Source organism: Lynx rufus, unplaced genomic scaffold (genome assembly GCF_022079265.1).
Source record: "Lynx rufus isolate CCGP_SWC_20201006 ecotype Redwood Valley unplaced genomic scaffold, mLynRuf1.p SCAF_15, whole genome shotgun sequence".
Classification (NCBI taxonomy): Eukaryota; Metazoa; Chordata; class Mammalia; order Carnivora; family Felidae; genus Lynx; species Lynx rufus.
This window is the reverse complement of record NW_025814829.1, coordinates 47,685,287-47,711,955: the sequence shown is the minus strand read 5'-3', so window position 1 is coordinate 47,711,955 and position 26,669 is coordinate 47,685,287. Positions and strand designations below refer to the sequence as shown.

The 26,669-nt window shown below is 36.5% G+C and overlaps 1 protein-coding gene across 3 annotated transcripts in view; it reads right to left on the bottom strand.

Annotated features, from left to right (window-relative positions):
• RC3H1 (ring finger and CCCH-type domains 1) overlaps window positions 1-26,669 on the bottom strand; it is an 86,914-nt gene that overhangs the window by 36,417 nt on the left and 23,828 nt on the right. For all 3 annotated transcript variants that reach the window (XM_047076985.1, XM_047076984.1, XM_047076986.1), the window contains exons 2-7: window positions 13,965-14,363; window positions 10,427-10,547; window positions 9,467-9,706; window positions 8,602-8,777; window positions 4,936-5,136; window positions 1,313-1,445 (exon numbers count right to left, since the gene is read on the bottom strand). In XM_047076985.1, coding sequence (XP_046932941.1) covers window positions 1,313-1,445; window positions 4,936-5,136; window positions 8,602-8,777; window positions 9,467-9,706; window positions 10,427-10,547; window positions 13,965-14,195 — 1,102 coding nt within the window. In that variant the 5' untranslated portion in view covers window positions 14,196-14,363. The remainder of the gene's footprint in view (window positions 1-1,312; window positions 1,446-4,935; window positions 5,137-8,601; window positions 8,778-9,466; window positions 9,707-10,426; window positions 10,548-13,964; window positions 14,364-26,669) is intronic.

The window sequence follows — 26,669 nt, the reverse complement described above, 5'->3', positions numbered from 1 at the left end:
TAGGACAAAAGACTCAGGTTTTAAGTGTAAATACCTCAGACAGTGAGGTCATTTAACAGAGAAAACACAGGAAGAGCTGGTATCAAGTGAAGAAGAATTTGTGTTGAAGAACAAAGAGGAGATGATGGAGAATCTCAGAAAGCATTTGTAAAGTAAGTCTGGAGTGATGAAGAGATAACAGCGTTAGAGATATTTGGGAATCTGTTCTCTGCAGAGAGTAACAAATGACCATCACCAACAGAATGCAGAGAAAACAAAATTCTAAGAATACAACTGGCCTACTCCTCAGTGGGCAAGAGAGGAAAGAGTGGTCAAAGTAAGCATATCTTTATAATAAGGGATCAGGAGTTTTTTTGTTGTGTTTTGAGGGAGAGAAAGCATGTATACAGGGAGAGAGAGAATCCCAAGCAGGCTCCATGCTGTCCAGAGCAGAGCCTGACATGGGGCTCGATCTCATGAACTGGGAGATCATGACCTGAGCTGAAATCAAGAGTTGGATGCTTAACCGACTGAGCCACCCAGGCGCCCCAGGGAAGTTCTATATTAAGAAATTGCTAACAACATCATCAAACGCTAAAGAGAAACCAAGTAATTTGAGGACTGAGAAGAAGCCTTTGGAATAAGAAATGGGATAAATTGCTAGTGAATGGTAAGAGTTTTAGCCAAGCAGCATGAATAAAACACAGGGACAGCAATAGGACATAAGGATTTTAAAATACCTTAGATGTGAAAAATGAAGGTTGAGTGATTTTCAGGTCAAGGGGAAGGAGTAGGAAAAGGGCTGATAAAGTAAAAATATGCAAGAGAGGATACTTGATGAATGAGACACCATTATCACAGAGAAGGAAAAATCTGGGACCAAGAAAATGCAACTAAGGACATATGAAAAATATGAAATATATATAGAATTGCATTTCTATATGTATGTGTGTATGTATGGACGTATGGGTGAACTCAAGCTCACACATACATAGTGAGACAAAATGAGAGAACTTGAGTTTTGTCAAAGCAGATGAGAATGGTAAATACAGCATAATTTTGTGATGCAAGAAAGAGAAAACAAGAAGGATCCCAGAGTGAATTACTTTCCTGGTCAAGTGAGCAGTACGGCAAAAAGTATTAAGTGTTAGTTGAAGCAATAAAGAGATAGATGGACAAGATCGTGGTCAGAAATTTAAATACTGTGTAAAAGGTCTGGAGTAACCACTCTGGGAAATTCTTGAGGAATGCAACAAAAGATAATTAAAAGAATTACTGAGCAGCACTGAGACACACATAGGACAGTCCACTTATTTTCCTTGGGTTTATTTACCTGGACTAGGGTCAATGTTTGCCAGGAGCTCCAAATGGGGTCTTAGTCGGTTCAAGTTTGCTGGATCTCCAGTTCGCTGGAGAGCAATTGTTAGTTCCTGAACACTTTGTGCAAAAGACGCTGGGGTCTGCAACTTAAAAAAGAAAAATATTAACTTTCCAAAAACCAGATAATCCTTTTAAAATAAAAATTACTTAAAATATTGCAATCATTTTTGCAATTTATTACCTTTAATTTTACCCTCCCACACATTCCATGCTTTGGCTAGAGACTGGATTACCTGCTGCCTCAACAAAGCCTGCACTTCCCTGCATTCACAGCTTGACACACTGTAAACTCTCTTCCCTCTGATGCACATTCCTCAAATGTGAGACCTTTCTCAATTCCTCAATTTGGAAGTAGACTCTTACCACCTTACGTTCTTAGAGCACTATTAGTTTGGCTCTTGGAGTGCTTCCAAATAACTGAAATCTGGAGTCTCGAGATAAAGCTATACAATACCAAGAACAATGAAACTGAATTCCATCAAACTAGCTTGAGTTCAAGTTCTACTACTGACCAAAGATCATGACACTGGATATAACCTTTACAGACACAATCTGAAGTCCAATTGCTATACAGACTAAATAATTTCAAAAGTCCACTCCAGCTTAAAAAAAAATCTTAGAATGGTTTGGGATTCTTGGAAGCGATCAGATTGTGTATTTTTCTAAAGCTTTATGACATACTTCTCACATTAACTCTCCTAAGATGGACACACATATGAACTTTAAGAGGGGAAATTGATTAGGTTATAGTGACTAAAGGGTCTTACTTGGAAACATTTAGCTCTGTATGTAGTTTATTAATATAGATCAGAATTGTTTCCCCACAAAAGATCACTCTTTAAAGGGTAATTTAAAAAAAAAGCATACATTTAAAAAAACATGAAAAATAACAGAACTATCATTTGAATGCTCACATGCCTTTATTCAATTTTTTCATCTTAGCATGCTTTTTATACACTTATATAATCAGCCATTTATGAACTTATGGTTTTGGCTACCATTAATATTATAACAAAAGCATTTTTATATTGCTACCCTTTTCATTATGAAATATTTCAAAGTGTCTAATATAATGACGACACCCATGTATCCACCACCAGGACTTAATAAAAATATTTCACTGACTTTTAAAGAAATTGAATGTTATATATCAGCTGTAGAGAGTATCAGTCCTGAAATAACTAATTTTAATCGCCATGTAACGGAGTTCTGAGCAGAAAGATAGACAACTTCTTTAACAATCTGCATATGTTCTCCTTTATAAATAATGTAGCAATTTAATGCCTTTGAGCTCATAACATTTTTGAAAGTTTGGATTATTTCCTTAAAATAAGTTCCTGGCAAGATTAAATTTGATCAAAAGACATGAATATTTTGTTTTTATTCACTGACAAATTGTTTCCCAAAAGATCTGTAATACATTTTACAAACCATCAGCAATGTATGGCAATATATGTCTCTTTGACTAATATAATAGGCAATATTTGTTAGGTCACTATTTTAATGGTGTATTTAATTATTACTGGAGTTGAGTTCTATCCTATCAATTAAATGTATTTCCTCTTTGTGAACTGATAGTTCACGTTTCTTTGTCCACTAATTTACTATGATTATTGCTTTTCATATCACTTTTAATAAATTATCTGCACTGTCCAACACAGTAGTTATTAGCAATAAGTGGCTATTTAAGTTTAAATTAATAAAATAAAATAAAAATGTAGTTCTTCAGTTGCACGCTCACATTTGGGTGCTAAACAGCTGTGGGTGGTTAGTGATCACCAATTAGACACTGCATTTATAAAACATTTTCATTACCACAGAAAGTTCTACTGCTCTGCATGAAAAGATGCCACATACACTGCAAAGTTTGTTTACCAGTTTGTTGTAAGAAGGTCTCTGGATTTTATTCGAACTACTGCTCATGATGTGAGGATACTGTTATAGGATAAATTATATAGTCTAGTTCACACAAAAAGGTCAACCTCCTTAGAGAATCTTTATAAAAGCAAGCCAAGTTTCTCTTCAGAGGTAGATAGCTACTCCTATAAGAGACCATTACTAAAGTTTCAAAACATTTTCATCAGTCAGCTGCATAATTTCAGACATAGGAGTTGGAGGTAGAATTTGGGCAAAAGTATCTAGAAAAGATTTATAGGACAAAAATATATTACATTGGAAATTATGTAACAGGCAGTTATAAAACACATTTTGCAACTGTCCTTTGACATCAATACACTACTCATTCAAAGAATCCTATCTTTGGGAACAGCCAAAAAAAAAAAAAAAAAGTGGCAGAATAGTCCGGAAAGAGATTTTGTGGCTAAGAACATAGATTCTAGAATCACTATACCCGAGTTCAAATCCAGCCCCATCACTGATTACCTATATTACCCTGGAGAAATGTATTTAACCTCTCTCTGTCTCCTTTAATAATACCTTTAAGACCTTTAATAATACAGGTCTATTAAAAGGATTAAATGATTATCCCACGAGGCATTAGTAGGCTCTCAGTAAGTGTTAAATAGTATTATATTTAGACTACTCTTACATATTGATCTTAATTTCTGCAAATTGTGAGGTGGGTTCTAATGAAAACAAGTATTTAAGGTAAAATAGTAAAAATTAATGCTATTACTGAACGTAATATATTTACATACTGCTTTAAGACCTTTTTTTTTTGCACTTTCATATATTTCATGTTGAATTACAACAAAAACAATTACAGTATTACCCTAGCTTTAACAAAATTAAATACAGTTCTTAGAGTCAGCAATAATGGAGCTACTCTAGTACGCTTAGTGATCTTTATATCATAACAAAGAACAGAAAAAGTAGAAATACATTTATTGAAAATCTGATCAAACCTAGAATGATTCAGTAACTTATGTGAAATTATTGTGACTGAGAATCTTAAGAAATCTCAACTTATACATCTTCCAGACCATTAAATGGCTGTTATAGGAAGACAATAAAGGCCTTTAGAAAATGGGCTTAATGATTTAACAATGAATGATTAAAACTCAGAGAAGAAAGAAGAAAGAGAGGCAACAACAATAGAGATGGAAGACACTCAAAAAGAATACAAAAGAGTGTAGGACAAAGCGTTAGAACACTACAGTGAAATCTTTTTATTTTTTTCTTAATGTTTTTATTTATTTTTGAAGGGGAGAGAGAGATACAGCATAGCAGGGGAGGGGCAGAGAGAGAAGGAGACGCAGAATTGAAAGCAGGGTCCAGGCTCGGAGCTGTCAGCACAGAGCCTGATGCGGGGCTCAAACTCACGAACTGTGAGATCATGACCTGAGCTGAAGTCGAACGCTTAACCGACTGGGCCACCCAGGCTCCCTATAGTGAAATCTTATATGAATGATGTCACTTGTACATCAATTTAATTTATATGAACAAACTGGTAATGATGTGACTAGTTATGATACTCACTACAGATAACATAACTTGTAAGAAGAGCTTGACATATGGTATTCACTCTAACATACATTTGTTAAATAAATAAATTACTAAATCATCAATTATCAAAACTCCAAGATGTGTCCAAGTAAGGAACATAAAAGGGTCTACCTTGTCAATGATTGACTGCATATGAGACTTGTGAGACTGGTCTCCATAAAGCAATGAGGACCATTGGTCTGGTGCAATCCGTAAGCCTGCTTCCATGGCAATCTGCACTATCTGAGAGTCGTGTTCTCGCCGCAGAGCTTCATAGGTTCTAAATTCTTCCTTCAGCTGCATCAAAGAAGAGTCTTCATCACGTTTGGTGACCTAGTAAGACACACATAATCTCATGAGTCAGGTAAGAAACAAAATGAGTTTGTATTTTACATGAACACATACAGAGAACAATTTTTAATATAACAAATTTCTTTTAGCAACAATAGCAAGATAAAATGAACACACTGTTTTGCGTGTAAAACATTTCCCCCTTTACAGATGTCAAACTCTTCTGAATAGGACTTACAGAAAGAATGACTATGTGCTGGGGCAAAGTCCCAAGATTGGATAGACCTTAACACATATACAGTTTATTTAAATTGTAGGAATGTGTATATGCATTTTCCCCCTAAACGTTTATTTGTTTAGGAGAGAGAGAGAGAGAGAATGAGCACAAGTGGGGGAGGGGCAAAGAGAGAAGGAGAGAGAGAATCCCAAGCAGGCCCCAGGCTCAGCACGGCGCCCGACATGGGGCTCGATCTCATGACCCTGGGATCGTGACCTGAGCCAAAATCAGGAGTAGGACACTCAACTAACTGAAACACGCAGACATCCCTTCATATGCATTCCTGAAAAGAAGAAAATATGTGGGGCGCCTGGCTGGCTCAGTCAGTGACAGCATGTGACTCTTGGTCTGAGTCATGAGTTCAAGCCCCATGTTGGGTGTGGAGCCTACTTTTTTATATATACATATGTCTGTGCGTGTGTGTACACGTGTGTGTCTGTGTGTGTGTGTATGTGTGTGTGTACGCGCGTATGTGTGTTAAGGTAAAATATATTCTACAGTATATTAGGATACAGGTGATCCTGGACGAGATGAGCCTTTGGCCTAAACCCCACTTGACTCAAAATGTAACGATATAACAAAAATAACAGCAGTAACTACCTCAACAAGCTTAGAGAATTCAATGAGTTAATATGTCAATATGATGGTTAATAAGTTAACACACTGACTAGCACATGCTAAGGGCTCAATAAGTGTTAATCATTTTAATCACTAAAAGATATTAGCATCATTATTATTTTGCACTTTCTGATGGTGGCCTGGACTGCAAAACTCCATGGAAAATTAAGCTAAGCACAGATTATTCATTTTTAGAATCACGCCAGCATCTGAATGGTGCTCTGTTAGGAGTACCACCTAGCTCAACGCCAAGCAAGCCCAACAGTAATAATCCACAGTTATGAAGAAGAAACATACATTGCTTTTTTCACAATAACTGCATGAGTATTTTTTTCTTTTTTAAAAATCATTGCTTTATTCTCGTAAGGTCTCAATTTCCTCTAGTAGAAAATTTTCATTTTTTTTCCATCAAAGAAAAACTACAGAATATGTTAGTCAAGACTTCTAGGTCACACTGACATTATATTTTAAAATGTATTCCATTCTTATTCCAAGAAAGTCTAACTTAAATTTTGTTAGCTAAGTCCGTACAAAGACCAACTGATTAAAAGAAAAATCTTGTTAAAGACTTGTTTGACTTGTTAAAGGCAAGTCAAAAGACCACATGTGTATGAGTATGTACAAAAACATACTCTCAATATAAGCTAAATATTATTAAAATGTAGAATGTTTTCTATATGATATAATAGGGTTCCCTGGACTTGGCTCTCAAAACTCTCTTTTAACTAAAAACAATCAAAGATTTCCAAGAGATGCAATGTCTAAAGTAACTCCTGGAACTATAACTGTACTCAGAAGGACCAGAATTATCCCAGTTTGAAAAAGTTTTTCAAATGGAAATAAAAGAGATGCTAAAAGGACATAACTAGAACACAGCTATACGGACACATATAGCTGCAAGGAGGAGGGAAAAGCTTAGAGAATTAAATGAGTTAATTTAGTTAATGTTTAATTGTTAATATTATGTTAACTGTTAATAACTGCTAATATTATATTAAATGTTAATAACTAATAGTTAATATGTTTAGTTAATTTAGTTAATACGTACTAATAGTACATTATTACCGGCAAGAGAAGAAAGCAGGCAGACAATAGAATAAAGAAACATAATCATGACTCAAGTGAAAAACTGGATTTTTTGCAACTTCCAATCTCTTTTTAATTATATTAATACCTCTAATTAGGATTGAAAGAGGTTCACTGTAGGTATTCTAGGGTTTTTGGATCCCTACTTCACAGTAGGGAAGTAGGGATTACTACTTCACAGGAGAAGGCTAGATTTCCTTTTCTTTCATTTTCTTTTTCAAGCTTGCAATACTGTATCTGTCTGGTGCTGTTAGTAGAGAACAAAGAACTTTGGAAGCAGACAGACATTCTAAACTGTATTCCAGACGACACTGTAAAATCATGTTATTACAATCATTACAACAAATGTTGTTATTCGGGGACAATCTGAACCAGTTGGGGGTTATTTTGGCTAGAGTTTCTCACAGTTCCAGAGGTGCTTACGGCAAGGACAGGGTTGGGTACAAACCTGGAGTCCACAGCACATTTTCAGTATATATATTTAATCTGTCTCTAGAAAGAAACTTAAGAATATTGGCATTTAGTTAGAGCTTAAAATTTTTTTTTAATTAAACTGGTATGCTTTCCTGTTGATTCTGTGAACCATTTCATCTTTCTCAGAAAATGAGAACATAGACAAGACTATAGTAGGACATAGGATTCTTTAGTTTGAGTGTTAGATGAGGGGAAATGGTGACCAAGGAATGGATTTCCTTATAGGCTGTATGAATTAAAACAATTTCAGAGGCATGCCTGGTTCATGAAGTACTAATTATGTGTTGTGTCAGAAGAAGCCTTAGATGGGGCACCTGAGTGGCTTAGTCGGTGAAGCATCCGACTTCAGCTCAGGTCATGATCTCACGGTTTGTGAGTTCAAGCCCCATGTCGGGCTGGCTCTCTGCTGTCAGCGCTGGGAGCCCGCTTCGGATCCTGTTTCCCTTTCTCTGCCCCTCCCCCAGCTGTGCACACAGGCTCCCTCTCCCTCTCTCTCAAAAATAAACATTAAAAAAGTTAGAAGAAGAAGCCTTGACATTAAGAAGTCAGGAAAACAGCATGAAAAATAAATGATACATAGTGAGCACCAATGTTGGAAGCAGTGCTGATTCAATCTGGGATACAAAAGAAGAAGTCCAGCATTACTATCTACACTGAAAAGAAAGTGGCAAATGGAGCTCCAGTACTGTTTTAACCCCACTGTGTATATGGAATTATAGCAGGAGCAAAGAGCCCAATAAAATTTCTTCCTGCTTCAATGACTTTCTGCTCAGACCAATTCTGCTTATAGTCTCGGCGGGGAAATGACACAGTTTAATGGTCTCTTCAAATATAAACATCTATATAAGCCTCGGTTTATGTTGTTCACTATCTAATATACAAAATTCAATGTAACAAGATTTAACTTTAACAGGATACCATCTACATTCTTGAAATGTTGAAATTTTCTGAGGGGGCAACTTTATTAAACTCAAAGATTTACTATTTAAGTTGGGGAAAAAGACAAGGTTTCCTTTCAAGCCCAAATGTAACGCTGGTTCCCTGGTTCATACCTTGAAGCAGGAGGCTCTATAAAGGAGCTGGACAACATGCCCAATGCTAGTTTTAGAGGCTTGAGGAAACCGTGGCTCCAACCTTTGCACCACAAAGAGAACCAATACTTTTCTTGACAAAGCAGAACCATCTTCCAAGGCCAAGAGAACCAGCTTTAGAGCTTCCTCCTGCATTGCTAGGAAAAGTTGGGCAAAACCAGAATTTATCATATGCAAAGATAAGACACATCTATTTATTAGAAGGGCAATACTCAAAAACTTCTGCAGGTGCCACTTAATTAATGGGCAACACAACACAAAAACACAAAAAGTATTCACAGTTATACTTTCTAACTATTTTGGGGCAATTTTATACTACACTCTATATATTTTACTTAAGAAAACAGATAAAAAATTAATACATTCAAGAAATATTTCTATCAAAATGAAAACTTTTGCCATTAAAAGTTTTAAGTGCTCGGGGCGCCTGGGTGGCGCAGTCGGTTAAGCGTCCGACTTCAGCCAGGTCACGATCTCGCGGTCCGTGAGTTCGAGCCCCGCGTCAGGCTCTGGGCTGATGGCTCAGAGCCTGGAGCCTGTTTCCGATTCTGTGTCTCCCTCTCTCTCTGCCCCTCCCCCGTTCATGCTCTGTCTCTCTCTGTCCCAAAAATAAATAAACGTTGAAAAAAAAAATTAAAAAAAAAAAAAAAGTTTTAAGTGCTCTAAAAAACTGACATGGAATTGCCCAAGCCATGATCGTCAAGTGGGATATTATTTTGTAACAACAGATATTGCAAAGAACTAGTCTTTCTACGTGGCACTTACAGTTCTGACACCATACTTTTAGAATTACTGGCATAATAAATATCAAACTTTAATCACATACCTGGTCCAAGGAACTGGCAGCCCCTAGCTCTGACTGCTGCCCAGAGATTGGAGGACAGTTGCTGAGGATTTTGGTGTTGAAGAATGAGCTCTGTAACTGTTCGTTCACCTAAAGATCGAGCTGCTCTCATAGCACGAATCCTGCCTTCCTCTTCCACAAGTTGGCAGTGGACCAGAGTCACCAGCTTCCTCTGCATTGGGCGACTCAGAACACTCTGAGTAGTGCTATTCAGACCCACTCCTTTAAAAGAGAGTAAAAACTTATTTCTAGGTTTACAATGCAGCTTTTAAGAGTCCAAAAAAATTTCGTCTGATGGGCTGACTGACTTCATGGATATGTGAACAGCCCTGGTTTCTACTAGGATATTTAAAATAAACAAGAGATAAAATGATATAAATAAAAGCCTCGTTTTCATTTTAAAAATATACAAAAGTTGTTATATCATGTAAAAATAATATTCATTGTAACATTAAATATATTATTATTCATCACAACCATGGAGGGACAAAATTAATAATTAATTTAAGACCCAAATCTTGAGGTCATAACAATTCTGGCATATTATTTCATAACAGTTAATTTTATGTTCCTATTGAAACAATAAGCCATAATGGTAAGGCGGTAACAGCAACTTCCAAGTTTATTACATTCTCTATGGCACATCATATAAAACTGAAAAGAAGGCAGATAATCCAGAGTTGTCAAATGGCGGGGAGCCCTCCTGAAACCACTAGTATATTCACACTTACTTTTGCAACTCATTCAAATGTTTCCAACATCACATAAACTTTAAATTCATCTCTTGGAATGGTTTGTAATGATATTATTTACTACTAGTGGGTTTGACTTACAATAAATAAGTGAATTTCATTAACATTCACTTACACCCCACCATTTTTATGGTAAGAAAAGCATCTTTCATAAACATTTATTTGGCATGGATAGTTGCATCTGATTCACCTCTAGCACTGCTGAGTGGTTTCAGGTACAATGCTAATTCTTCTACACATTTCTTGGCTTCCTCATAATGCTTTGTATCTTCAACCCCACTACACAGAGTAATGGGCTGCTGCTCAGGGACCTTGAGGTCAAAAAAAAAGGTCTGTATGAGTGCACACTAATTAATTAAACAAATGTCTTATTAAGTATATTTTATGCACTGCTACTCTAAAGTGGTAATATCAAAACTCCCACTAAATTTACTGAAGCCTTTCAAAAGACCTTTTCTATACTAACACACTAAATTTAATGCATTATTTTGGTTTTATAATCGCTTTACTGAAACATAATTTGTATACCATGTAGGCGACCCATTTAAGATATATAATTCAATGGTTTTTAGTATATTCACAGGTGTGTAACCATTACAATTTTAGAACATTTTCATCACTCCTCCAAAGAACACCATACTCTTAACTGTCACCCCTCCCATATTTCCTCCCAACTCCCCACCAACCATAAGAAAATACTAATTGGCTTTCCGTCTCTTGTGGATTTGCCTATTTTGGACGTTTCATGTAAACAGAATCATAGAGTCGTGCAGTAACTTCCAAAGGACTACACCACTTTGCATTCTCACCAGCAATAAGAGTTTCTGTTGCTCCACATCCTCACCAGCATTTGGTGCTGTCAGTGTTTTGGACCTTGAAGCTATTCTAACTGGTGTGTAGCAGCATCTCGTGGTTTTAATTTGTAATTCCTTAGTGGCAAATGACGTCGAGCAACTTTTCATCAGCTCATTTGCCATCCGTGTATCTTCTCTGGTGAGGCGTCCAGATCTTTGCCCATTTTAAAATTATGTCCTTTTTATTATTGAGTTGTAGGAGTCTTTATTACATCTGAGACACAACTTTTAGATCTATGAGTTACAATTATTTTCTCTCATTCTGTGAGTCGTTCTTTCACTCCGATGGTGTCCTTTGAAGGACAAAGCTTTAAGTCTTCAGTTCAATTTATCCTTTATTTCTTGTACTTTTTGTGTCCTATCTAAAAAAACCTCACTGCCTATTCTAAGGTCACAAAGACTTATGCCTATATTTTCTTTTAAGAGTTCTGTAGTTTTAACTTTTACATTGGTTCATTTTGGGTTAATTTTTGTAGATGGCGTGAAGTAGGGGTCCAAATGGATTCTTGTACACATTTGGATATCCAAGTTTTCCCAGCACCATTTGTTGGAAAAACTGTCCTTTCTTCACTGAATGGTCTTTGCAATGTTGTCAAAAATCGTTTCGTATGTGTGAATTTATTTCTGGACTCTATTTTACTGATCTAAATGTTTGTCTTTATACCAGTATCACACTGTCTTCATCACTATAGCTTTGCAGTTTCAAAATCTGGAGTGTGATTCCTCCAACTTTGTTCTTTTTCAAGATTTTTTTGACTATTTTGTGGTCCTTTCTGATACCATATAAATTTTAGGGTTTTTTGTTGTTGTTGTTTGTTTCTTTTGGAAAAAAAAAAAAAAACACCACCACACATTGGGACTTTGACAGAGCTTACACTGAATTTGTAGATTTCTTTGGGTCTGCCAATCCAGGAACATGCAATGTCTTTCCGTTTGTTTATGTCTTCTTTAATTTCTTTCAACGTTTTGTAGTTTTCAGTGCATAAGCCTTTCACCTTTTATTCCCAAGTATTTTATTATTTTGATGCTGCCGTAATGGAATTGTTTTCTTAGTTTCCTTTTGTATTGTTCATTGTTAGTGTATAAAAATGCAACTAATTTTTGCATGTTGCTTTTATATACTGCAACTTTGCTTAATTCACGTATTAAGTCTTAACAGTTTTTTAATGGAACTCTTTAGGGCTAAAATAGTGGCTACTATATATTAAAAATGCCCTATCCTCAAATTTCATAAACATTAGTTGTTTCAGTTAAGGTATGACATAGTCTTACTCATTTTTCAGAAAGGAGTTCATCTTTAGACAACTTCATAAAAAAAAGCAAGCCTTGGTTATTTGCTATTTAACATTTATTTATTTTTGAGAGACAAAGAGAGACAGAGAATGAGCAGAGGAGGGGCAGAGACAGAGGGAGACACAGAATCTGAAGCAGGCTCCAGGCTCTAAGCTGTCAGCACAGATTCCGACGCGGGGCTCAAACCCATGAACCATGAGATCATGACCTGAGCCGAAGTCAGTTGTTTAACCGACTGAGCCACCCAGGTGCCCCCTTGGTTATTTGCTATTTAAAAAAAAATAGTGTATTTCTAAAATTATTATCCCTATTAAGTCTATTTTTTAAAAATGTTTCCAAAATGTGATAGCAGGATTTTCAAAATAAAAAGATAAATGATTATGAAATGAAAAATTAAGTACAAGAAGAAAAAGGATCAACTGCACTTTCCCTTTTGACAAATATTTTATAGTGTTGTTGGGGACATCACAAGAGAGGTTTATCAATAAAAGAAGTTTTCTTTTTGAATAAACTACTCTATTCTCTTTATCTCCAACATACGTAATATCAACCTTTCCTACATTTTAGCAGTTTACATCAAGACTGATCTAGAAAATATTAATGGGGCCAGATCCAAAGTTCTAGTATATCTATTCGGAAAAATGATTTATGAGAAATATATGGCATTTCAGACTCAAACTATGCAAATTTAGCAAGGGATTACTTAAGTAACTATCTAGCTTCCAAAAACTCACCTCCCTTGACTTTGTGAAATCTTCTGAGGATACTACTGATCTCTACTTTGAGAATACTGAGAGAAAATTTTCAGAATATTACCATCAGAACTGCCAGACTTACTTTTACCTTTATTTAGGTAGCTGGGGATATATTTCCTCCTACTCTAGAAAAATGATTCCCAAAGGCTATGCACTCTACAGTTTTTGTCACCTTCTTCATCTTTCATTTGAGTAGTGTCTACTAAGTAAAATTATCTGAAGCAGCTTCACTTCTCCTATTTAGTAAAATGCAATGGTTTTTATGAGTAATATTTTCCCCAATATTAAGAGGTCCTTTAAAAAAAAAACAAAAAAAGAAGGGGAATCTGGGTGGCTCAGTTGGCTGAGCGTCCAACTCTATTTCAGCTCAGGTCATGATCTCACAGCTGTGTGATCAAGCCCCATGTTGAGCTCCGCACTGAGCCTAGAGCCTGCCTGGGATTCATTCATTCATTCATTCATTCATTTGTTCGTTCTCTCTCCCTCCCTCCCTCCTCCCCCTCTGCCCCACACATCCTCCCTCTCTCTCTCTCTCTCTCTCAAAAAATAGTCCTTGTGATTTGCCTCTTAGGTTTCTCTAGTGATCTCAATAGCTAAGATTGTTGAGAAAGGCTGATCACCAGATTAAATTACTGTTATGACGGAGGAACACTGCACTACAACAATAAATCTCTCAACACACTAAAATAAAGGGTCTGCATGGTACTGAACAGAACTTTATCTATTTAGATAGAAGGCAATGTTGCCCAATTTGAATTCAACAAGTTTCTCTTAAGAGGAAAACACATACACTCAGAGATTAAAAAGAATAAGTCACCCATCTTACCTGAGCACCCACTAGCTGCAGCAATGCTGAGTTCACGGGGAGGAGCTCAATGTCTGTATTGATAGTGGTCTGGTCAAATGGGCAAGCCTTGCGGTGGAGTTTATTCAGGCACATCTTGCAGACAGTATGGCCACAACCCAAACTGATGGGCTTTCGAATTGTTTCATCGAAAGTCTGAGTGCAAATTGGGCAGGAGAGGAAATCCGTCCACTGTGGAGCTTGTACAGGCATTGTTACTGGAGTTACAATTCACTAACACACACACACACACACACACACACACACACACACACAAATAATCTAAAGCAAAGATTCCACTGGAATCAAAATCTTTGAAAAAAGTTTTTTTTTTTTAAATATCTTCCGTAGATACAGTCAGCACATAGTGTGAAATATAACCTGGAAAACAAACAGAAAAAAAAAGAAAAAAATTAGTGTGTTTTCCTTTTCAATTAAACTGCATTCACACTCTATTACCTACACTCTTTTATACCACATTTATATCACTATGGTCCACTGTTTTGCACTTTCATAGAATAAAGTCATAATAAAACTTCTAGTCTCATCTCCTTGCTGTAGAGATGTGGAGTGGACCCCAGAAAGATAAAATAACTTGCCCAAGGTAACAAATGAAGTTAGTAACAAGGTTAGATCCAGGATCTAAATCTTGCAAATTTATCTAAGTCTACGATTGTTTTATATTTAAGAATTAGCCTTTTTAAACTGGCTAATAATATTGTTTCTTGAGATGCATACCAGTTACATGAATGTGTTCAGCTGTGAGCATTTATCAAGCTCTACACTTATGATATGTACACGTCTGTGTATGTTATACCTCAAGACAGAGTTTTTAAAAATTGGCCTAAAATTAAAACTACCTGAAAATATTTTATCATCAAATTGGGTATCAGATAACAAAGAGTCTGTGAAATTTTTAAAAGTCTTTTTAAGGGTTTTAGACACCGTTAAGAATTTTATTTACCAGTAGTTAGTTACCTTTAAGCCCCTGCTATGGCCTACACCTGTTGCTATAGTGTGCTGTTAGAACAACTGCATAGTTATAATTATTTACTTCAAAAGACTTTTTTAAACTCTCAGATTTATTAATGGTACAACAATTATAGTTCAAATTTCATTCCCTACCCTCTTTTTTGGCAGAAGATAAAAGCCAAATTGACTTATCACCTGTGTCTAACAGAAAATTTTTTTATATATAAAATTCAACCTAAAACTTACAGCACAGCTTAAATAATATGTACTATTTATCTAACTGTAGTTTCTAAAAATGAGAATTGATGTACAGAAGAAAGTAACAGTATCACAAGTTGTTAAAGATTTGATTATGCTCAAGAGAAACTGCTTACAAAGATGAAACAATTAAGCTGTAATTAACTAGGAAAGTAAATTATCTATATACCTTATTCTTTGAGCATTACATTTACTTCTTGCTTTATTGAAACAACTCAACCTTAAATGCAAGTCCATTATTGATGACAGAACAGTTTTCATTAGGTATGTTAAAAATTTATCCATTCATTCAACAAATATTTACTAAGCACTACTATGTGCCAGACTGAATTGCTAGGGAAACAGTGAAACAGCACAGTCATAATATCTGCCTTCTGAGTAATCTTAGCTTTGTTTGTGTTTTTGCAAAGGTGCTATAAGATACATATATTTTACCAAGTTAATTTCATGTTCAGGATCTAAAATTAGAGTTATCTGCATGTGTGTTAAAATAGCCCTTGCAATAACAAGAATGGGCAAAGAAATAGTTCATTTTTTTTTAATTTTATTTATTTTGAGAGAGCATGCTGTGTGCATGCATGCAAGCAGGTGAGAGGCAGACAGAGAGAGGAGAGACGGAATCCCAAGTAGGCACCATGGGGCTGGATTTTACAAACCATAAGATCATGACCTGAGCAGAAACCAAGAGTCAGATGCTCAACAGACTGAGCCACCCAGGCACCCCAAGTTATCTGCATGTGTGTTGAAATGACCCTTGCAATAACAAGAATGAGCAAATAAAGAAATTACTCACATTTTGATTTCTATAATGTTTTAAAGATAAAAACTTCTAATACAATAGATTTAATCAAATACATTATGAGTAGCTACAAGTATGATTATAATAAGTTATTACTACTTAATAAACTGAAACTCCTCTGGAATGTTAAAAAAGAAAATACACTATCTAATTATTCACTTGTAGACTCAAATGCTAGATTTGTGCATTGGGTTGCAGAATGCTCAAAAAAAAGGGGTAAATTTTTAGAGAAGACATAATGTTCAGAAAAGGAACTGAATATTAGTCATAAATTGCTTGCTGAACCTGATTAAGTAGATAAAGCATCACTCACATAAACTTTTCTATAGATTAGCATGGCAACATATATCAATGCCTGCAAAGATTCTGATCCTGTTAATCTCTGCAAAGAGAGTTTAATGGTTCCTTCCTTTTTACTAGTATGGCTTTCTAGACAACTTAAAACTTGTTCATCTTAAAGTATAGGTAAAACAAAGCACTTAATTCTCTCAAATGCTATAAACTACACAAACCCCCAAAGGGCACAAAATATAGTAAGATGTTGGGGCATCTGGGTGGCTCAGTTAGTTGAGCATCTGACTCTTGATTTCAGCTCAGGTCATGATCCGGGGGTCATGAAATTAAACTCCAGGTCGGGCTCTGCGCTGAGTGTGGAAATTGCTTAAGATTCTCTTTCTTTCTTTCTTTCTTTCTTTCTTTCTTTCTTTCTTTCTCTCTCTCTCTCTCTCTCTCTCTCAAATAAATGTATAATAAATGTTTTTATACCATGTCATAACTTTTACTATGAATACAGCTATTTGCCACATACTATGCTAAACGCCTTACACAAAACACATAGAAGGTAGGTAATTACTGTTATCCCATTTTACAGATATGAGAAGTGGAAGTTTAGAGAGGCTGAGTAAGATAAAAAGAAATAGAGCTAAGATATTAACCCAGATGTTCTGGCACAAAACCCAAACTCTTAACCAGATCACCATTCACAAATAAAAGGTTAAATATAATATAGGAAGAAACTACTTGCGATTTCATTCAAAAACCAATGCCACAAAGCTGCATTCCCTAATACTAACTTCACAGTAATTCTGCTAAACTTACTGCCAAATCTATGGTCAGGTCCTTGTTCTAATCTCATTTGTCTTCTCAATGAGGTATGAAACAGACAACTACTAACTCCCTGCTTCTTGAAACCATCAATGAACCACATTCCCCTCATCCTTTCTAACTCGCTGGCTGTTTTTGATCTCTTAAACTCCTAAATGCTGGAATCATCAGGTCTCTATTTTGAGTTTTCACATCATTCTCCGGCCAAAATCCTGAAAAAGCTTTCTATTATATTTAGAATAAAATCTGGATTTATTATTCTTGTTTACAAAACCCTAAATGATATGACCTGTAATTATTTCTCCAACTTCATTTTCTAACACTTATCCTCACCTTAGTATGTTAGTACTAGGTATTCTCTCTATCTAATCTTTGAGTTGGATCACACTCTTCATCACTTAGATGCCACCAAAGATGTCACATCCTCCCTGGCCACTTAAAACTCTAAATCATTCTATAGTCCATCGCTATACTTAAATTCTCTACAAAACATTTACATTATCTATGTTACATTTTTCTTCTTATATTTTTATTTGCTTACTCAATATCTATCTAATATTAGAATATAGACTCCACAAGAGCTGAGATCTAATCTGTCTTGTTCACTATGAAAGCTAATAGCTCCCCACTATAATTTAGACTACGTAAAGTTTTTGCCTATAATTTCAAGAGTTGACAAGACGTGTGAAAATCTGTTCATAAAATTATAAGTGACTTAAAAACTCTTAAATTAAGAAATTCTAATCTATATTATTCTTTAATGAGTCTTAAAATTGCAAGCAACTTTTTGAGATTTACGACATCTGACACTGTGCAATATGGAAAACAGGTAGAAAATATGGTCAACATCAGTTTTACAGACTTGAAAACTCACTGCTCTCCTACATGGTCTCAGAACTGTGCTGCCACAAGTTTTCCAAATTATTCTGTTGTAACAAGTTGTAACAAGATTTTTTAAAAAATGTTTATTTAATTTTGAGAGAGAGAAAAACAGTGGGGAAGGGGCAGAGAGAGAGGGGGACAGAGGATCCAAAGCAGGCTCTGGTGCTGACAGCAGAGAGCTTGATGCAGGGCTCAAACCCACGAACTGTGAAATCATGACCCCGAGTCAAAGTCGGACCCTCAACCAACTGAGACACCCAGGCGCCCCACAATAATTGTTTAAAATACAATCACAAAATTCTATTGGTAAAAGACACTTTAGAGATCATCTGGTTCTTGCCTAATTTTTCAAGATGAGGTAACATTCTTATGTCCCAATCAGCAGCAAGTATTATTAAACATTTTCAAACATCTCCTTCCATTCAATTGCTAAAACCCAAAGAACTTGGAATCACTTTCCTTCTTTTTGCAGAGAAATAAAATTAACATTCAGAGAACTCTGTGCAAGGTCATATAGGTAGCAAAATCAAGACACAACCACCTCGGATCAGTACTGGACACTGAAGCCTATGCACTTGCCACTGTACCAATTCAACATGAAGAAGACCAAAAACAAGACAAGTAAAAGAGTTACAACGTCATGCAGCTTGATAACGGCAGAGCCAGGATTAGAAACCAAGTTTCTAGTTTTAGTGTCCCCGGCACCCCTATCAGACTGCCTTGAAAATAAACCTATCACCACCCCCTGATTTTTAAAATATCCTTGCATACTAACATGTCTCCGGAGGTAAGGGAAAAAAGCAAAAATGAACTATTGGGACCTTATCAAGATAAAAAGCTTCTGGGGGGCACCTGGATTAATAATAAGCACTATAATAATAATAATTGGTTAATAAGCACTGCCCTTCTGCTTAGGTGATGGATCTCATAGTTCATGAGTTCAAGCCCCACATGAAGCTCTGCAGTGACAGTGAGGAGCGTGCTTAAGACTCTCTCTCTGCCCCTCCTCTAATTGCGCTTTTTCTTGGTCTCAAAATAAATAAATTTTTTTAAAAAGGTAAAAAACTTCCACACAGTGAAGGAAACAGCAACACCAAAAGGCAACCAACGGAATGGGAGAAGATATTTGCAAATGACATATCAGATAAGGGGTTAGTATCCAAACTCTATGAAGAACTTAAAAAACTCAACACCCAAAGAACAAGTAATCCAGTGAAGAAATGGGCAAAAGGCACGGACAGACACTTTTCCAAAGAAGACCTCCTGATGGCTAACAGACACATGAAAAGATGCTCAACATCACTCATCATCAGGGAAATACAAATCAAAACCACAATGAGATACCACCTCACACCTGTCAGAATGGCTAACATTAACAACTCAGGCAACAACAGATGTTGGCGAGGATGCAGAGAAAGGGGAACTTTTGCACTGCTGGTGGGAATGCAAAGTGGCACAGCCACTCTGGAGGTTCCTCAAAAATTAAAAATAGAACTACCCTATGACCTAGCAATTGCACTACTAGGTATTTATCCAAAGGATACAAAAACGCTGATTCGAAGGGGCACATGCATCCCAATATTTATAGCAGCCCTATTGACAATAGCCAAATTATGGAAAGAACCCAAAAGTTCATCAACTGACAAATGGATAAAGAAGATGTGGTATGTATATACACAACGGAATATTACTCAGTGATTAAAAAGAATAAAATCCTGCCATTTGCAATAATGTGTATGGAACTAGAATGCATTATGTTAAGTGAAATAAGTCAGAGAAAGACAAATATCATTATTTCATTCATATGTATAATTTAAAAAACCAAACAGATGAACACAGGGGAAGGGAAAGAAAAATAAGATAAAAACAGAGGGAAGCAAACCATAAGAGACTCTTAAATACAGAGAACAAACTGAGGGTTTCTGGAGGGGTGCTGGATGGGGGGATGGGCTAAATGGGCAAGGTGCATTAAGGAGGACACTAGTTGGGATGAGCAATGGGTGTTATGTGTAAGTGATGAATCACTAAATTCTACCCCTGAAACCATTATTACGCTATATGTTAACTAACTTGGGATTTAAAAAAAAAAGAAAAGGGTGGGGGCACCTGGGTGGCTCGGTTTGGTTAAGCCTCTGACTCTTATTAATTCTGATGATCCCAGGGTCATGGGATCAAGCCCTGTGTTGGGCACTGTGCTGAGCATGGAGCCTGCTTGGGGTTCTCTCTCTCCCCCTCTCTCTGTCTCTCCCCTGCTTGCACACTCTCACTTTCTCAAAAAATAAACAAACATACATGCATACATTTTAAAAAAGGGAGAGAAATAATTTGAAAAAATGAAATAAAATAAAATAAAATATCCTTGTACACTAAAACTACAGTTAACAATATTTGGCTTAGTATCAAGGCATCCATTAACCTTGGAAATATGTAAAATTATTTATATACACATGCTCATTCCTTCAGGAATAGGATCCAGGGCTTTTATCAATTCTCAAATTTTTATCAGTTCTCAAAGGTTTTATTTGAGGAGGAAGGGAAGGGGAAAATAAGAATCACTGACTCAGATGGGGTACCTGGGTGACTCAGTTGGTTAAGCGACTCTTGATTTCATTTCAGTTCTCCTGTCATGATCCCACAGCTGACAGGGCAGAGCCTGCTTGGGGTTCTCTCCGCCCCCACCCCACCCCCTGCTCAAGATGTGTCTGTCTCTCTGTCTATAAAGAAAAAAAAAGAAAAGCAAAGCAAAGAAAAGAAAAGAAAAGAAAAGGGAAAAGAAATCACTGATTCAGACATACTGAAATAAAGTAACTAGTGAAAACATAAGAATATAAAAAACAAAAATAGTAATTTATATGAACATATATTTCCTCTGTATTTGCACCACAATCTCAACAAACTCTTGTAAGTTCTTTAAAAGTGATGTTCACGTGCACCAAACATTTTTTTTAAATGATTACACCGAAATGTCTCCTTCTCACCCCTATTTCTCATCCCTCTAGTCCTCACTTCCATCCACCTGCACAGACAAACCCCTGGTTTATTTTCTTTTCAGATTCTTTATCCATATAGGTCAATATACAAATATGTATTATTAACTGGCTAAAAAGTATTTTAAATGCTGTCATTTGCAACTCTTCTCTCTTTCTGTACTAAACCAGTGTTTCTTAGAAATTATACCCTAAAAACCTTTCTCCATTCCCAGTAAAAATTAAACATTCAGTTACTTGCATAAAAATCTTTTATTGGTTTTTACTATGTGCCCAGCACTAGGGATAAAAAATAGTGAACAAGCAAGTCTTTGCAAGTCTGCACAGAGCTTACATCGTTTCTTTCATTACCCATATAAACAACAGAGACACAAACTAAATACATGACTCCAAGGCATGGTAAATGCTATCAAGGTGAGACAGAAGTACATATAACAGATAATCTAAACAAACTGGGATGAGGTCATGATCCCAGGGTATTAATGGATATGAACAGATGGAAGAAAAAGGTCTGGAAAGATGTCAAACAAAATTAACAGCAAGTTATACAGTTGGGCAGCTTATAAAATGTATATAATCATGAATTTTATAAGTGCAAATAATTTTGAAACAATGAAAACAAGAGAAGCTAGAGTACATTTAGAACACAATTTAGGCTACTTCTAAGATAAATTATTGTAAGACTAAAACATTTCTCTTTATTAAACAGACTGCTTTATACATTTGAACATCCAAATTCTCAAAACTTAGTTGTTTTTTTTCAAAATGCATTAAAAACTCTTTTTATAACTTCTCTGTAATTTACCTGTTTCAAAGAACTAGCACATTTTATTAATTTTATGTATCATTCCATCTCAACATAGTAAAATCAGGTATATAGTTGCTAAACTTTTACGTTTTCCAGTAAAATAGTTCTTAGAGACAACTATAACAAACTTGATAGAATAAACACATAGAATCAGCACCCAGTTCTTCACTAAAAATAAAAGCATTCTAGGGTCGCCTGGGTAGCTCAGTTGGGTTAAGTGTTTGACTCTTGATTTCAGCCTAGGTCATCTCATGGTTCATGAGGTTGAGCCCCACACTGGGCTCCATGCTGATGGTGCAGAGCCTAATTGTGGTTCTCTCTCTCTCTGTCCCTTCAGCACGCACGTGCTCTCTCTCTCTCTCTTAAAATAAACTTAAAAAAAAAAAAACAAAAAACAACTTTCTTTTGATCAGAAAGATAGGTATGAAAGACTGAGGGAAAACAGTATTTTAAAAGCTTGATTTTGCTTGGGAAATTTGATGATTATGAATAGTAACTCAATCTTTGATGATTCTATTTTAGGAACTATAAAATCATAAAGCAAAGATTTTTTTTTTGAACGTCAAAATGTTATTAACTGTACTTATTAGATCTAAGAACAATTTCCACTTCCTCATTCCTTAAACATCTTTCTCCAAAGTCATCTTTCTAAACATTCCCCAAGTTTTCCCATAAACAGATGTTTACAACATCTTCAACCACAAAACATATCTAAATTATACAGGACACATGGCTTAGTGAATGTAGTAAACCTTCTCTCAGTATGGAGTAAACCTATGAAATAAACTGACAGGGGCGCCTGGGTGGCTCGGTTGATTAAGCATCCAACTTTAGCTCAGGTCATGATCTCACAGTTCATGAGTTCGAGCCCTGCATTGGGCTCTGTGTCTTCTCTCTTTACCCTTCCCGTGCTCGCATTGTTTCTCTCTCAAAAATAAATAATAAACGTTAAAAAACAAAAAGAAATAGGGGCACCTGGGTGTCTCAGTCGGTTAAGTGTCCAACTTCGGCTCAGGTCATGATCTCGTGGTTCACAAGTTTGAGCCCCTCATCGGGCTCTCTGCTGTCAGCTCACAGCCTAGAGCCTGATTTGGATTCTGTGTCTCCCCTCTCTGTCCCCCCCCCCCCAACCCACTCACGCTGGGTCTCTCAAAAGAAAGAAAGAAAAAGAAAATGACGAAAATACTAAACATCAATATCCAGATTCTTTAAGCTTCTTCAGAGCAAGGTTCTGTCAGGAAAAAAAAAAAAAGTCCTAAATAATTCTATTCATCAAAGCACATGTGCTCAAGGCCTCCAGACAACTCATTGTGTATTAGAGGTCAGTCAGCCCAAACCTAGCTCAACAGGAGTAGCTCTACTGAAACCTTTCTAATCCGAAAAGCATGGATGATGAACCCTCTTTATTTCTAACAAAAATCCAAACAAGTGACTGTTACTCAATGATGAAAGCAATGGTTAACCTTCCTATCAGTTAAAACAAGGCCTAGTCCCCTCCGTAAATGGCAAGTCATAATTTTTACTGTTACTAATTGGTTATACATAACAACATGATAAATAGCAATCAGTTCACCTTGAAGAAGGCCCAAATTTTAAAATATCATAACTTCCTCAAGAATATTCACATTTTTACACAAGGAATAGTGCTCATAAGTACTACAGACAAGATTATGATATGGTACAGAAAAAGAGCTTGGTTTTCTGAAAATAAACCATGTGTCAGGTATTATGCTAGGTGTTTTCAGATGCTTTTCTCATTTAAGTGTGCACCATAAATCTAAAACACAATATGAACTACCACCAGTAACCAATATCTGTTAAGTACCAAGTAGGTGCCAGCACTTTCAGTGCGCTATATACAGTATCTAATTAATTATTCACAGCAATGCTGCAATGCATGTATTACCTTCATTTTAGTGATAAAGTAAAGAAACCAAAGTACAGAGAAGTACCCAAAGACACAAAGCTAGCAAGTGGCAGGACTATGATTTAAGCCTGGCCAGCCTAATTCCCAAGCTGGTACTGTTAAATACCGTAACTTGTGCCATCTTACAGATGACCAACAGTCCTTAGGGAAGGAGAACTTTTGTTTTTTAACATTCATTTGAGAGAAAGAGAGACAGACAGAGGATCCGAAGAAGGGGGCTCCACTAAAGAGAGCCCGATGTGGGGCTCGAACTCATGAACTGTGAGATCATGACCTGAGCTGAAATGAAGAGTCCCACACTTAACCAACTGAGCCACCCAGATGCCCCAAGGCCAAGGCAGGGAACTTTTAAGGGTGATGGAAATGTCCTAAAATTGAATTGTGATGACTGCACAATTCTGCAAATTTACGAAAAATCAATGAATTGTGCACTTAAAATATGTGAATTTTATAAGTATGTAAATTATGTCAATAAAGCTATTAAAAATCATTAAAGTCTTTTTTAATAAAGAGTCTTAGTCTTCAAATTTTTAAATGCAATACTTTAAAAATACAGGGGTGCGTGGGTGGCTCAGTCGGTTAAGCATCCAACTCTTGATTTTGGCTCAGGTTGTGATCTCACAATTCAGGAGTACAAACCCCGGGTCGGGCTCAGTGCTGACAGTGCAGAAACTGCTTGGGATTATCTCTCTCTCCCTCTCTCTCTGCCCCTACCCTGCTCGCTCTCTCTCGTAATACATAAATAAACTTAAAAAAAATATAAAGACAATAGCCCTAATTAAAAGCTAAATTATATTGCTTTGAAGATTTCATTTAAATAGATTATAAAGTGGGGCGCCTAGGTGGCTAAGTCAGTTAAATGTCCAACTTGGGCTCAGGTCATGATGTCACAGTTCATGGGTTCCCGTCAGGCTCTGTGCTGGCAACTTAGAGCTTGGAGCCTGCTTTGAATTCTTTGTCTCCCTCTCTCTGCTCATACCCTGCTCACACTCTTCCTCTCTCTCAAAAATAAATAAAACGTTAATATATACATGTATTAAAAACTGACATCTAAAAAATTATTAAAGGGGTGCCTGGGTGGCTCAGTCAGTTGAGTGTCCGACTCTTGATTTCAGCTCAGGTCATGATCCCACGGTTATGGAAGAGAGCTGATGACCCCGGGATTGGGCTCCACACTGAGCTGAAGGTGGAACCTGCTTAAGATTCTCTCTCCCCCACCCCAACCCCCACACCTCTGCCCCCATCCCCTGCTCGTGCTCCTTCTCTAAAATAAATAAATAAAAAGTTGTTAAAAATATATTACCATCTCCTCTACACAGGTTCGTTTTATCTGCCTCTGACTTGGAGAAAATGGAAATGAAATTCATCAAGCATCTAATCTGGGCCAGTCACCCCTCTGAGGCATTTTTATGCCCATTTTATAGATAACACTTGAGCTTCAACAGAATTAAATAACTTGCCTGAAGCTGATATATTGTGAGCTGAGACTACAACTCAGCTCTTACGTGAATCTGAAGTATAAGCTGCCCTGAGAAAGATGTATTAAGCAAAACCTTATTTTAAGAAGAAAACCTTGGTTTCCTCACACTCTACCCTATGAGAGGAGTTTAACTCTGTATTCTTGGTCGTAATTTAATTTGTCATCTCTCTGGAACATTTCCATAGCAACTGACATGCAGGGCAACATCAGAGAACATTTTTAACAATCTTGAAAAACAAAGCAAAAAGCAGGAAATCAAAACAAAAAGAAGAAAAATCAATGAAGGCTTATTATAATAATTCTCAGTGTTATAATTCTCAGCAGAGTATCAATTAATTTACAGATGAAATACTAGTCTCAGATTTTTAAGGAGGCTCAAGGTTTTTCCAGCAATAATGTCCTATGAAGAAAGACCCAATTATTTATTTATTTATTTTTTAATGTTTATTTGCTTTTTGAGAGACACAGAGTACGGATCAGGGGAGGGAGAGAGAGAAAGGGAGACACAGAATCTGAAGCAGGCTCCAAGCTCTGAGCTGTGAACACAGAGCCCAACACGGGACCCAAACTCAAGGACCGTGAGATCATGACCTGAGCAAGTCGGACGCTTAACCGACTGAGCCATCCAGGCACCCCAAGACTCAATTTTGATTGTAAAAATATCTTCCCAAAATATGTGAACACAACATTGTAGATGTAAATAAAATAATGTAAATGCTAATGTCAGTACAAACGGACAAATACTTCAGACAGGTATAGAGAGAATAGCTTCTGATTTAGAGGGAGGAAAGCCTAAAAGATAGGGCTTGATAAAAAGGGTTGAGAAAGCAGCAAAGGGATCATTTAGATGGCTTATTTAGCCATCCAGTGTCTAGAAGGACAAAAAGAAACATTTCTACCTGCAGCATAATGCCAAATTTAGAAGAAGAAATAGTAAAAACAGATAAAACCATTCATTCATGGAGAAGCTGCCTAATCTGAAATTGAAGTGGTACTCTAGAAAGTGAATGACAACCTCTAACTTTGTGTGCACAGTTTTAAAGCTCCAGGTTTTTATTCTACGTTAAGTTACGCGTTGTGTGTAAATGTGCTACACTGAAGAGGACATCACCAGTTATTAAAGAGGTGGCAGAAAAGCATCATCTTAAAAAGAAAAGGGGGAGGAGAGGGGCTAGGGCGCCTGGGTGGCTCAGTGGGTTAAGTGTCCGACTTCAGCTCAGGTCATGATCTCACGATTTGTGGGTTAGAGCCCCGCGATGGGCTCTGTGCTGACAGCTCAGAACGTGGAGCCTGCTTCAGATTCTGTGTCTCCTTCTCTCTGCCCCTCCCCTACTCGTGTTCTCTCTCAAAAATAAACAAACATAAAAAAAAAGAAAAAAGCGCGTCATCTTTAAAGCATCTGTGGAATACTTAGAAAACTTCGCATTATAGCAAAACAGCCAAAGGTTACTTCACTTTTTCAGCTTCTGC